Raw genomic sequence first — 13,149 nt, 5'->3', positions numbered from 1 at the left:
TGCAATCTATATTTACATTTCTATTTATCCTTACATTTTGTGTTAAGTTACGCCACATATCCTCGGAACTGCGTATAAATTCAACTCTATCTATTTTTCGGGTAAACAAATTCTTTTTCTGTCTTTTTTGCTAAAATTTCTCACATTTAGATGTTCAATTGATTTGATCTACTTGTTTAATTGCCGCTAAACATATTTGAGACACGAAAATTTTGATTTTAACTCTAGTAAATTGAATAAATTAGATATATATTTCATGTGAGAAAAAACTCTAAAAACAGCAACACTGGACACAAAAAATCCACTTGGGTTTGATTTCTGTATTAACAAACCGTTGGTTTCACTTTCTTTCAGGTAAAATCCCTCATATCTCCAAAATTATCAAAAGAAGAAATAAAAAGTAAAAAACTTTGGAGATACTAGTTGCCTGCCTCATTCTTGGAAAAGCTTCAATGGCCATGATAGGACTCTCGTTAAACACAGGAATCGATATATTGTCATCTTCTTCCAATTCCTTATCATTTTACCATAGCACTCGCTTAATACAATGCTTCTCTCCGAAAAGCCTCCGCAAACGACAACGACAAAGATTCAGCATTTGCAGTTCCTTGTCCTCTGCCAAGATTAAGGTTGTCGGTGTCGGTGGCGGCGGCAACAATGCTGTTAACCGTATGATTGGCAGCGGCTTACAGGTTATTTGCGTTAATGGCTTTTTTTTATGTATATATCTCCATTTTCACCTTTCCCCCTTTTTTGCATTCCCTAAATTTTGTTGTTTTCTTGTGTCTCTTTGTGCAACCCCACAAAAATTAAGTCTTTGTTCATTATGAATATCAAATTGGTTGGTTTTCATTTTATTTAGTATATGAAATTAGAATACAGCCTTCGCAATACAATTGATTACTTGTTCTGAAATACTAATGGATCTTGCAGCTGCTTAATTAGTTTTTTTTTTACCATTTTCCTAAGTGGTAACCAAAATTTTTCCTTCTAATACTTTTTATTTATATTTGCATAATATTGGTATGAGATGATTTAAATGGAGTAATGTGGTCACTGAGAATTCATATAACAAACTCCAACTCGTTTGGGACTGAGGCAAAGTTATCGTTGTTGCTGTAACTTGTTTTAAGCACAACCACAAAATCACCCTTTTTCTTCAATCGAGTTGAGATTTTCTTTTTGCTTAAACAAGATGGTAGCCAGATTTGGATACTCTGTCCACTCAAAGATGCTTTAGTTCCGGTTTCTTCTTGACTCTGTAATGTTCTTATGATGGCCATATAATGCCTTTTCCAGCAAAAGGTCTATAATATGCAATGGATCACATGGTTGTGTACCTCAGACTCAAATTATGCCGTTACATTGTATTCTCATTCTGCGAGTTATGCAAACTTGTGGGGTAGGAAGAAAAGCTAGAAATCACACTTTTATTGGCTGTTTGATCTGCCCTTTCTATATTTATCACTCGATTTCTTGCCTCTTCTCTGCAAATTAGTTTATCCGCTCACCATCACGAACTCAACCTTTTCCCTAAAGGCAAATCTACTCCAATTCTAGAACATTTTATGCCTTACATTTAGTTGTTAACATCTTCATTTCAGATGATAAATCTCAATGTTTCATGTTCATTAATAGGGTGTTGACTTTTATGCTGTAAACACGGATGCTCAAGCATTGCTGCAGTCTACGGTTGAGAACCCAATTCAAATTGGAGAACTTCTGACTCGTGGACTTGGTTCGCACCTTTTCGTCTATCTGTAGAGAAATTTATTCTTCAGAAGCTCTCTTTCAGAGCAGCTATTTGTAAAGCTAACATATAAGATTTGTTTTTTTTAATATCATAAATCTTGTTGGCAAAACCTTAGCAAAAGAATAGCAAGACGGTTATAGTATGATACTCAGCACAACTCCAGAGACAGCTATAGATTATTTCTATCTCCTTAATCCAGAGTCACTCAAAAGATGCAAGTCTTTTGCTTTATTTATGTGATAATTTGAAGTCATACATTGCTGTAGCTAGCAGGATGCATTTGTTTGCTAATATGTTTTGAGGCTAGTGTTCTTTGTTAACATAAGCTTTTAACCATTTATTTATTCTGTAGCATGGGTTGTTCATATTAGTCACTTCTAGAAATGCAGGTACTGGTGGCAATCCTCTGTTGGGTGAACAGGCAGCAGAGGAGTCAAAGGAACACATTGCAAATGCTCTTAAAGGTTCGGATATGGTGTTTATAACAGCAGGCATGGGTGGAGGTACTGGATCTGGTGCTGCTCCTGTTGTTGCTCAAATAGCAAAAGAAGCAGGTTATTTGACTGTTGGTGTCGTCACGTATCCGTTCAGCTTTGAAGGACGTAAAAGATCTTTGCAGGCAGGTGCCGTTTTCATCTTCTTTGAAGACGCTAATTGTGATTGTTGCTCTCTTGAACTTCTGGAGAATTTTATTTTGTGACATTTAAGTGACATCCAAGAATAAACAGGTAGGACATTTAAGGGCATAGAAGAAATGTAAGAAATTAAAGAGCAAGCAATTAAAAAGGAAATGAATTGGTCGTGGTTCAACTAGAAATATTTGCGGTTAGATGCATTTTAATATCCATGATCTGAGAGCATGGTTAGTGTGGAATTCACTTAGTTTAAATATTATGCAGAGTATGACAACAGGTTGGCTGAGCAAAGAAAGACAGTACTGGGAAAGAAGATAGTAGGGTAGCATGATGGTAGTTTGGAGATGGAATTCTTAAACGTGTAAGTGAAGTTTTACTATATGATGCTTCAACTTTAAGGCATAATGCTAATGGGATCCAAGGTATGTTAAGGGTTTCTATCGAAGTAACGCATAGTTGCTGGATACCACACAATTAGGTGCAGATAGTTGTTATTTTCAGGCGGTATGGTGAATGTTTCTTTTCCTGTTATGTGGGAAAATCCGCTGTTTGACTCCTCGATACGGAAGGTTTAGGGTTTGCCATATGTGTTTGAGTACTTTTGAAGGCAACATTTTACAGTAGTCTAAACCTTAACAAGATTCTCAGAGTTCTAGTCACTGGTTGATCTTTCTTTTCCATGCCAATATTCTGTGTTCCCTGTCTTCCAAATTGTTTCATGATAATAATTTTAGCTTAATGATCTCCAGGCTTTGGAAGCAATTGAAAAACTTCAGAAAAATGTAGATACTCTTATAGTAATTCCCAATGATCGTCTTCTGGATATTGCTGATGAGCAGACACCACTTCAAAATGCTTTTCTTCTTGCTGACGATGTACTTTGTCAAGGCGTTCAAGGAATATCTGATATAATCACTGTGAGTTCCTTCATCAAAATGCAGTATCTCTTTTTTAAATCAGCGAAGGTTTCACAGAAGTTCTTTTCTTTTTCTTTCAGTATCTGTTCCACACAAGTTCTCTTTTGAAATTTCACGGGACCGGAGACAAATAATTCATATAACCAACTCAACTAATTTGGGATTGAGGTAGTTGATATATAATATAAGCTGTTGTACTGGGTTTATTTTACTTTCCTATACGCACATAATCCCCTCTTGCTCTCCCTGTTATGAAACACACTTGCGATCACATGCACAGTCGCAGAAATAGGCCTTGTTATTTTGTTGTCAACATTGCATGTTTTCGGACTGGAAATAAGGTGCAAAAATGTTAAAAATATGCTAGCGGAGAGTGCACGTTGCCTTCCTCTCTTGAGTCCGTTCAGTTTAATATTTCATTAGCTGCTTCTATGTTTTGATTAATGACCATGGGATAGGTTTTCTGAATTGAACTTATATCTCCAGAATGTTATGTTTGTCTAATATCCTTTAAGGGCTCAACAAATTAAAACTGGGTAGTGACATTTGAGATAATTACTAGATAGCATGTTTTAAACATTGTTTCACTAGATACTTATTTATAGATCTGGATATAAAGTTTATTGTTAATCCATTCGTTTTGGTTGCAGATACCTGGGCTGGTAAATGTGGATTTTGCAGATGTAAAGGCAATCATGAAAGATTCTGGAACTGCTATGCTTGGAGTTGGGGTTTCTTCCAGTAGGAATCGTGCAGAGGAAGCAGCTGAACAAGCAACTCTGGCCCCTCTCATTGGATCGTCAATTCAATCTGCAACTGGTGTTGTATATAACATTACTGGAGGAAAAGATATTACTTTGCAGGAGGTGAATAAGGTGTCCCAGGTGCGTCGAACTTTCTTTTACTTATTTTATTTTTCCAAACCTTCAACTATACATGTAGTTTCACTCTATTCCAAAAAGTTCTTAAAAGAAACCTTCAGCTTTCACGTACAAAGCGGTATTTGTAATAGTCATTGCTTGGCAATACTTCCCCACAGGTTGTCACAAGCTTGGCTGATCCATCCGCCAACATCATATTCGGTGCTGTTGTGGATGAGCGCTATAATGGAGAGATCCACGTGACTCTAATTGCAACTGGTTTCGCACAGTCATTTCAGAATTCTCTTCTAACTGACCCTCGAGGAGCAAAGCTAGTTGATAAGAGCAAAGGAACCACAGAAAGAATGGTATCACCTGATACCTTGAGGTCATCAGACTCTCCTTCCACGAAACCTCGACTTGCTGTTCGGAGGTTGTTCTTTTAGCTCCTTCTTAGTATGTTATCTCTTCATTCTTTGTTTTTAGTAATTATTTTTTTGGGATTCCTTCACTTCTTTGTACCGCAACGGGTCAGATTGGTGTTTACATGTGGCTGTAGAAATCATGACGAGTTTTACTAGATGCATACCATCTCTGGTCTGTTTTCCTATTATAACGTGCCTGTAACATTTTTGTATCAGCTGATTATTTCCTCTCTAGCAAAGCATGGGGATTCATAATATTATCAACTTGGTTAAATTTGGTTGCTGTTCTAATTTTCACACAAACAACCTATTTATTACTAGTTTTTTAAGGTTTAACCATTTTGTCACGGATTACCTCAAGTTTGGACTAGAAATACCGTTCCTATTGGCAGATAGAGTCCTTAGAATTCACAGCTGAAAGTTCAAAACCATTCTGGACATCGAAGAACATCTGCAGAGAGCATTCTATTATCTGTGCTTAAGCCATCCGATTAACAGAACTTTGCGCTTCAAACCGCGGTGCACAAGTGATACCAGAAAGAATCAGTAGCTTCTTTAAATCAAAACTTCAAGAAATTGGATTAAATCAGTATCATTGTCTATTAAATGCTAAAATTAGTTATTTTAATTGCAAATTAAATTTTACTGTACTAAATATATGGATGTTTGGTATTTTTAAGATTTCCTGTAAATTGCACGATTCACTTCAAGAAGCATGGGCTTAGCTTCTCAATTTTCACGTCAAGCGCCATGAACCTTGTGACTTTTTTGCACTTTTCGCTTTTAATAATACTACGAAAGATGGACTAAAGTAAAGCGCAAAAATTATATAATTCTCTTATGAACTGGTAAATGTCTAAGGAGGAATACGTGCTACCAAAACTCAAGTGGTGCCGAGAAGTCTTTGACCCCAAAAATCCATCGAGTTACATTTTGTGATTAGTATCATATTTGAGGAATGGGTTTAGTCCTCGTGTGGTCGCAACTAAAATCCGAAACGGCCATTTTTTAGCCAAATCTGGACCCATAACTGCAAAGTTTTAAGACTCTTTACATTCAATCCAGGAGTCGATCAACATCTCAACTTAAAGGACCAATGGGTTAAAAATTCGTGGAAGAACAGTACAGACAATGTGATTTTTAATACAAATTTGATTATGATTCATGTGATTGAAATATTAACATTTGCTCCTCACAACGAGGAAAGAATTGCTGCATAATTAAAGACATCCCTTAGAAAAACGGGGCAAACAAGCTTTAACAAATTTTCAAGTTAAAAAACATGCCAAGTGGAACATGAGCTTAGAATCTGTCTTCAATACACAAAAATCAATGATCAATATCATGGAACATATCAAATCACCCAAGCAATGAATGAAAAAAGAAGCAGAGGGAAGCCTTAAGTTCTTCCAAGGCACACTCAATGTACATAGTTATTTTGCATTTACAGTTTACCTTTTCTTCCACCCATTTACAAATACTTGATCAACATATATATAACTGCAACAAGTAGTACAATCCCAATCACAGATAAAAGCATGCACATGCAAGAGCAACCACCCTTTGATCGTTTGTTCAAAATTGCAAGCTTCCTCCCGACTCGCTGTTTAATTATCAGGAAAAAACAAGAGGAAACAGTAAGTTAAATGTGAACAGAGAATTATCAACAAGACAGTATTTAGAAGTAAAAAAAAATAAGGAAAGAACTGCCTCGCTCCAGACACTATCAATTTCCTGCAACTCGCATAGGTGCGCAAGAAAGCAGAAAACTGAAATCTCTCATCCATATTACCAACATTCATAGGATATAACTGCTCTGTTAACATGCATCGAGATCTCTTATATTCTCCCATCCAACAAAGACACACTCAAGCAATCAATACACAAGGCCAAGAAAACTTGAGAGAAATACACAGAAAAACTTTTTAGTGCAAGTCCACGAGGTCAAAGCAGCAGCAGCATACCCAAAAGTTTCCAGGTCAAACTCTTCATTCTCCTCAGAGCGCAGAGTTGGAAGTTCTCTGACTACGAATATTACGATTAACATATTTTTCCCTCTGATTGCAAGTTCATAAGTAACAAAATAATAGGACATTTTCTTTTCTTGTGTTCTCTTTGCCGCCGCCCATAGCTCCTAGAGAACGTGCTTTAATATCAAATGTGGATGGATCTAAAGCTTCTGGATAAGATTGTGGATTCGAGTAACTTTGTAATTTGCAAACTTCCCTAATTTCCAAAGTTGATGGTATTCCCCCTTTCTTTATCAATCATGCACATATTTCTTGAGACTATATAGCTATATTTGCACATGAAAAGAAATAGATCATGCGTAGAAGTAGTGTATTTCATAGTGGACAGGTATCAGCTCCAAAATTCTACAAACTCCATTATGTGTATGAGAATCCATGGTGCAGAACACTATGTTTAGTAAAAAGAGTTAGTTTGTCTTTCTTCATCCGTGTGTGTACAGTGTACTCCAGGAAATTGTCACATGCCCCTCTTTTCCCATTTCTCTTTGGTGCATGTACAGCTGGAAGGACCCAAAATGGTATTGACTTCTACACTCAAACTTACTTGCATCTCACAATTCTTCAAAAAACGAATGAAAAGGATGATGTGGGGGTGTAATAACTTAATTTACAATTATTCAACATGTATCACATACGAACTCAACATGGAATAGCTTTTTTTGTCTTTTCTCCAACTAAACGCGCCATGATTAATTATCCCAAATGATGGACCACCCTAGAAAATTTTCATTGAAGCTGAATGACGTTGGTAAATTAGTGAAGTTATGAAGTGCAAGATCAGAAAAGTTTGTACCAACATTAACAACCAACAATATCAGGTTTGCATGAGCTGTTTCAAAAACGACAAAATTGTCACCTGAAGTCTTGAGTCAGTAACATCAACATGTTCATCTAGATCATCCTGCATTGAGTCAGACAATGAAAGAACGATGAAGTCAATATCCAACTTCAATAGTAGAAAAGCCATATTTCACAGGGAAAATAGGCTGTAGAGGTAGTTCAGTAGGAAGCAGCAAAATATAACTCATACAATGAGTCTTGTTTGCAAGCCGAGCTCCTCATTAACAGCCAATGCTATATGTTTGGTGCTTATCACAGTCTCCTCTAATTTCTCAAGCCCCTCATCTTGTTCTGCATCAATAGTAAAGCCAACAAATAACATATAAATGAAAAAGAAAAGCCAATAGCAAGAGAAGTTTTCAAAGTATATAACAACTTGCCCTTCATAATTTGCCTTTGAAGACCAACAACACTATAATTATCAAGGCCTGTAGTTCTGCTCATAGCATCTGCTGCCTTTGTTTCTGGTCCAAGCAAGCTGTCCCTATTGGCAAAGTTCGACATATTCAATGTGGAGGCCATTTGGGTTGCTTTTGATTTTAAATTTGCAAGCATATCCTTCCGACGATTCATCTCTTTCTCTGTCCTGCACACAAAGACGAAGAAGGCTTAACAAATCTATACAGAAGCGACATATAAATAGTAATGGCTATTAGGCCCACTGTTGTCAAAAGCTCATTTGAGGCACGCTTAAACCCTAAGCTCAAAAAAGCTCAGGAAATGCGCTTCGCCTCACTTAGGCTGCGCTTCAGTGTAAGCAAGGCACTAAGGCGTGCACCTCATTGCCTATAAGTTCTACCTTGAATAAAGCGGTACAAAACAATTACCATGATTGGCAAAAAGATATATTAATTGTTTCCGAAATCATTATGAATGAAATTGTCACTTTTTTCTTGCATTACATATATATTTTTAGTATTTTTTTCTTCACTGCGCCTTTATTAACCCACACTTTAATTGCGTTTTGCGCTTAAAGCCCTGATAGACTTGGAACGCTTTTTAATGCTTTTCGCCTTTGACGACACTGATTAGGCCAACTTGTTCAAAGAGACATATGGATAGACAACTGCTACAAATTCCTGTAAAGCTTGCCCCCTCCCCCTCAAGATTTGAAAGGATACTATTTCCAAAGTACAAAAGTAAAAGTTCTGCAAACTAACACAACTAAGACTCGGGACATCGTTAACAGTGACTACAGAAGAAAGCCTCGGGTTATGGAAATACTTTCTCTTCTATAATCCTCCATGTGGACAATTCACCAACAACTTATGGATAAAACAAGGGATGACTTGTATTTGCTATCCATTTCCCTAGTACACCCTCCATCTTCCAAATTGCATGTGTTATGGTGCTTTACATTTTCAAGGGAAAGGAAGAAATTTTTTGACTTTGCGGAATTCAGTAGTTGCAGATTGAGTATGCATAGCTCATGATAAGTTAGGCCAATTTGCTGTATTAGATCAAGTTTTACTCGCTTCATTTTTAAGTGTAAAAAAGTAACCAAGGAAATATTTGATAGCCCAATATTTTCTTTTTTCACATGGAAAATTTGATTGCCCAATTTTAAAGTGGATTAGGTATGGCTTGCCCTGGATATGAAGCCAAAAGATGATTTCAAAAGAAAATACGACCAGAAACACATTTTAACTAATATAAGTATTCACCATCATGAAATAAAGATATACCCAATGCACGTCAAATACAATTATCCACTAGCTGTTTTAGGAACAGATACAAAGTTTGCTAACAGCACGAGAAGAGAGTCATATGAACAGGTTGCCAAACTACAAGAATTTGATACATTCAAACAACATTATGCAATAGAAGACTCAGATTAAGAAAACTCACAAGCGTTGCTTTCCAGGAAGGTTAGAGTCAATAGACTGTAAGCTATCAAGCCTAGTTCCTAATATTGTGATCTTCCTCCTTATTGAAGATGAATGACGCTGTGCTTCTGGGCCTGTTGCGGGCAATGAACTTCTTTCAGATATCATGTTACCGATGTCATCTGTGAGTTTTACTGCTTCATTATATTCCCTGATCCACGAGTCCCCAGAAGAAGCCATTCCCTGAAGAGACATCAGAAAGATAAGTACACAAACGATGAATAAGGGAACGTCCATGTCAGCAAACCCTCCCTCCCCCTAAAAAGGAAAAAACAACAACTTTCTATCCCCCTTTTCTGCCCATTGACAATGATTTGACTAATCAAAAAACACTGCAATGGAACTGCAAGAAGACTTCATCATATGACATGCACCTTCCTTACCATCACTCCTTTGCCACAACAACAACCGGGAAAAAGAAAAGCATGGCAAAACAAAGGACGAGGAACCATGTTTAAGTAAATCCAAAAACCTTAGGGTGTGCAGTGTTATCAAAGGCGAAAAACGCAAAAAAACTCTAAGGTCCGTTGAGGCTTTAAGCGCAAAACGCAAATAAAACGTGGGCTTTAATGAAAAAATGCGCAACTGGAGAAAAAGTAATAATATGTATATGTAGGCCAACATTAATAATTATAAGCATGAATAACAAATATATGGATAAAGAAATTGGAAAACAATTACGATAAAATGAAATATCAATTGTTTAACGTCGCATTTTCATGGTTACACTCATTGGCAAGGAATAGTATGCCTTAGAGCCTTGATGCGATACTAAAGCGCCCACAAAGCGAGGCGAAGCGCTCAACATGTTTTGAGCCTCGCTTCAGGGCTTAAGCGCGCCTTTGGCAACACTGAGGGTGTGTTTGGTACGAAGAAAATGTTTTCCAGAAAATGTTTTCCAATTTGCCCATGTTGGGTGGCTTAAATGTTTTGGAAACATTTTTCTTGTGAACTCATTTTCCTCCAATTGAAGGAAAATGTTTTCCCTATCAAGAGGGGAAAACATTTTCCAGAACTCTTTTTCAACTTTTCCCACTCTATTCCCCATCCCCGCCGACCCACTCTCGCACCCTACCACGTCCACTGCCCCCTACCACCCCCTAACCCCGCCTCGCCACCCCAAATCCCCAACCCCATACCCACCCCGCTTTACCCGTTTCGTCTCTCGTAGTGTTTGGCTAAGTTATATAAAAAGGGCAGCCCGGTGCACTAAGCTCCCGCTATGCGCGGGGTCCGGGGAAGGGTCGGACCACAAGAGTCTATTGTACGCAGCCTTACCCTGCATTTCTGCAAGAGGCTATTTGGCTAAGTTATATATTTTTCAAAAAAAATATTTTCTATTCACTAACAAAACACTAGAAAATATTTTCCGAAAAAAAATTCCACTCACCGACCAAACATGGGAAAATAAGTTGTAAAACTACTCATTTTTCAGGAAAATATTTTTCTTCGTACCAAACACACCTTTAATGCCTTAAATTTTTCCAAACCATGTGCACCACTATCCACCTTTAGTTAAGAAGCCATAAAGAAACTAGAGGAACATTCAAGACTGGAACTTGGCATTTGTTTCACCAAACATGTCATTTGTGGTTCTCTACAAAAGTACGTAAAACCTTAACTCCTTCCCAACTCTCCACAATGAAACAATCAACAGAGCACCATAAAGAAGATAAAGGCGACAGAAATTAGAATAAAAAGACTAAATCTCCAATATAACCTTCGACCAAGAAACAATCTAGCACTTTATTCATATTGAAGATACAATTGACAAGAAGAGAGAGAAGATGGAGAGGAGAAACAATCAGAGCCACAAGCCTAAATTGCCTATACAACCATTGACCGAGAAACATCTAGCACTTAATTGATCTTGAAGAATGGACAAATCTTTAATAGCTTCCTAATTATCCTAGAGTCGGCTAGAGGCAAGCAGAGAATTCAACTAAAGGAGACAAAAGGATAAAAGAAGAAACCCATAAACCAGCAGCAACAATTGCATTAGCAAGTAAATTGTTGTCAAAGGCGTAAAGGTTTAAAAGCGCTTCAGGTCTATTGGGGCTTTTAGCGCAAAGCGCAGTTAAAGTATGGGCTTTAGTAAAAAAGGCGCAATGAAGAAAAATATAAAAATATATACATGTAATGCGAAAAAAGAGTAACAACTTCATTCATAATGTTTTCCTCAACAATTAATATATCTTTTTGTCAATTACATTTAATGTTTAGTGCCGCTCCATTCAAGATTAGAACGCATGGGTAATAAGGTGCATGGCTTATTGCTTTGCCTACACTGAAGCGTACCTTAGGCGAGGCGAAGTGCCCTCCCTAAGCTTTTTTGAGCTTTGAGGCTTAAGCACGACTTAAATGAGCCTTTAACAACATAGACTGCAGCTAGAAAGTAGCAGGTGCAATAGCAACCAACCCACTATCAAGAACAACAAAATCTTCAAGTACAACTTAGAGAAAAATAAAGAATAACCCCAGTTATTTTAGACATCCTAAACATAACTGAAATTAAGTGATAGGAATATGTGTATGTCAATCAGCTACTGCGTTGAAGTTAATGTACAGCTTGCTTCCAGAGATAAGCTAATTGCTAATTTTCTTCTTCTTTTGCCAACCGTGATGTCAAGACTTGCTTGCACACACCTTTACTATTCTACCGAGTACCTACTAACTCTGTCACCAAGGCCTATGTTTTTTTGCCTACGCTGGGATTTAAGTGCTAATTTTCCCTTCCAGAAGTATAAAATTGGGCTACAAAACATGCTAAATGGCAGTCAAAGCAGCAGCAACTATATCAAACAACCTGTAATTCCAAGTCCACAACAGAGCCTGTGCCTCGTACCATCAACATATACTACAAGAGAACCACGAAATGAAGAACTTTAATTCTTAAATTACAACAGCAAAGAGAGAAAGGAAGAGTAGAATGCTAAATAATTGAGTTTAAACACCAGAAACACCGCTGATTAAATGCCCATTCGAGTTAATTAACAATCAAGAACCCATTAGGAACAGTTCAATTAGGGAGAAAAAATATCAGGATCAACAATACATGCGTATGTAATACTTATTGAAAGGCAGAAAAGATGTTACCGTTTATTGGTGGAACTGAAATTAATGGTGAGGTGAGAGAATTTACAGAGGCTGAATGACTTTTTGAGGAAGGAATCAGCCTACTTTCTGGCAATGTTTTTCGTCGTCGTCACGCCCACTCGGACAATAACTTTATGATTTTGACTTTTTTGTTTACGATTTTCTTTTTCCTTTTTCTCTTTCTTTTTAAATATTTTTTGGCCTTTTTGGTGAATATGCACGGCGTTAATCTTCTTCTTTTTTAAAAAAGAAAATACTTAACATTTTGCACTTTTAGTCCTAAAATAGCCCCCAAAAAACTTTATTTTGGTCTTTCCGATATGTGGCCAAGTGCATTTAACCTTTTGAAATATATGTTTTTGATTCATTTGCTTGTGAATTTTCACAAATTTAAGGAATATTAGTTACATTATTTAATTACATATAACCTTTATTTCAAAAAGAAATTACTTGGGGAATCAAACAAGTTTTTCTTTGATCATACTTTTTGTTTACCCTAAAAATCGAGTAACAATTAAACTTATATTGTGGTTTTAAGGATATGTGATTTAAACCAGTACCAATTGATAAATAACGAATTAAATAGATAAATTGGACAAAAATAAATCAAACCGGTCTGCAAACAATGCCTCGACCTCAATTCGAGATAGTCTCAAGGTTGGTGAATAAGAACAGTAAAGGATGAAACAAGCAGCGATGAACAGTAA

At 36.9% G+C, this 13,149-nt stretch overlaps 2 protein-coding genes across 4 annotated transcripts; one reads left to right on the top strand and one right to left on the bottom strand.

Moving 5' to 3' along the window:
• The first annotated feature begins 325 nt into the window (after positions 1 to 325).
• Positions 326 to 4,864, top strand: LOC104116497 (cell division protein FtsZ homolog 1, chloroplastic-like). The gene is made up of 6 exons (XM_009627362.4): positions 326 to 692; positions 1,639 to 1,738; positions 2,143 to 2,372; positions 3,138 to 3,305; positions 3,956 to 4,189; positions 4,345 to 4,864. Exons 1-6 carry the CDS (start codon positions 453 to 455, stop codon positions 4,609 to 4,611), a joined length of 1,239 nt encoding a protein of 412 aa, XP_009625657.1. The 5' UTR covers positions 326 to 452; the 3' UTR covers positions 4,612 to 4,864.
• A 1,023-nt stretch (positions 4,865 to 5,887) lies between these two features.
• LOC104116496 (syntaxin-51-like) lies at positions 5,888 to 12,600 on the bottom strand. Of its 3 annotated transcripts, none has more exons than XM_009627359.4 (7): positions 12,443 to 12,593; positions 12,153 to 12,203; positions 9,309 to 9,529; positions 7,841 to 8,046; positions 7,651 to 7,751; positions 7,477 to 7,521; positions 5,888 to 6,193 (listed from the first exon to the last, which is right to left on the bottom strand). In XM_009627359.4, exons 2-7 carry the CDS (start codon positions 12,198 to 12,200, stop codon positions 6,062 to 6,064), a joined length of 753 nt encoding a protein of 250 aa, XP_009625654.1. In that variant the 5' UTR covers positions 12,201 to 12,203; positions 12,443 to 12,593; the 3' UTR covers positions 5,888 to 6,061. The 3 variants fall into 3 exon arrangements, with proteins under 3 accessions (XP_009625654.1, XP_009625655.1, XP_009625656.1); XM_009627360.4 differs by lacking the exon at positions 12,443 to 12,593 and adding an exon at positions 12,301 to 12,404; XM_009627361.4 differs by lacking the exon at positions 12,153 to 12,203 and having other exon boundaries at positions 12,443 to 12,600.
• Between the last annotated feature and the right edge of the window lie 549 nt (positions 12,601 to 13,149).

Source organism: Nicotiana tomentosiformis, chromosome 6, assembly GCF_000390325.3.
Source record: "Nicotiana tomentosiformis chromosome 6, ASM39032v3, whole genome shotgun sequence".
Taxonomy (NCBI): domain Eukaryota; kingdom Viridiplantae; phylum Streptophyta; class Magnoliopsida; order Solanales; family Solanaceae; genus Nicotiana; species Nicotiana tomentosiformis.
The sequence above is the reverse complement of the archived record's forward strand: the minus strand, read 5'-3'. Positions and strand labels throughout refer to the sequence as shown.

Excerpts from the sequence above, each read along its gene's own strand:
- LOC104116497 (XM_009627362.4), top strand. The coding sequence starts at position 453 with ATGGCCATGATAGGACTCTCGTTAAACACAGGAATCGATATATTGTCA. Across the intron at positions 2,373-3,137 it reads GACGTAAAAGATCTTTGCAG|GCTTTGGAAGCAATTGAAAA; the intron begins GCAGGTGCCGTT and ends AATGATCTCCAG. Across the intron at positions 4,190-4,344 it reads AGGTGAATAAGGTGTCCCAG|GTTGTCACAAGCTTGGCTGA; the intron begins GTGCGTCGAACT and ends ACTTCCCCACAG.
- LOC104116496 (XM_009627359.4), bottom strand. The coding sequence starts at position 12,200 with ATGTTGATGGTACGAGGCACAGGCTCTGTTGTGGACTTGGAATTACAG. Across the intron at positions 8,047-9,308 it reads CTTCCTGGAAAGCAACGCTT|GACAGAGAAAGAGATGAATC; the intron begins GTGAGTTTTCTT and ends CTTTGTGTGCAG. Across the intron at positions 6,194-7,476 it reads TTACTGACTCAAGACTTCAG|CGAGTCGGGAGGAAGCTTGC; the intron begins GTGACAATTTTG and ends ATAATTAAACAG.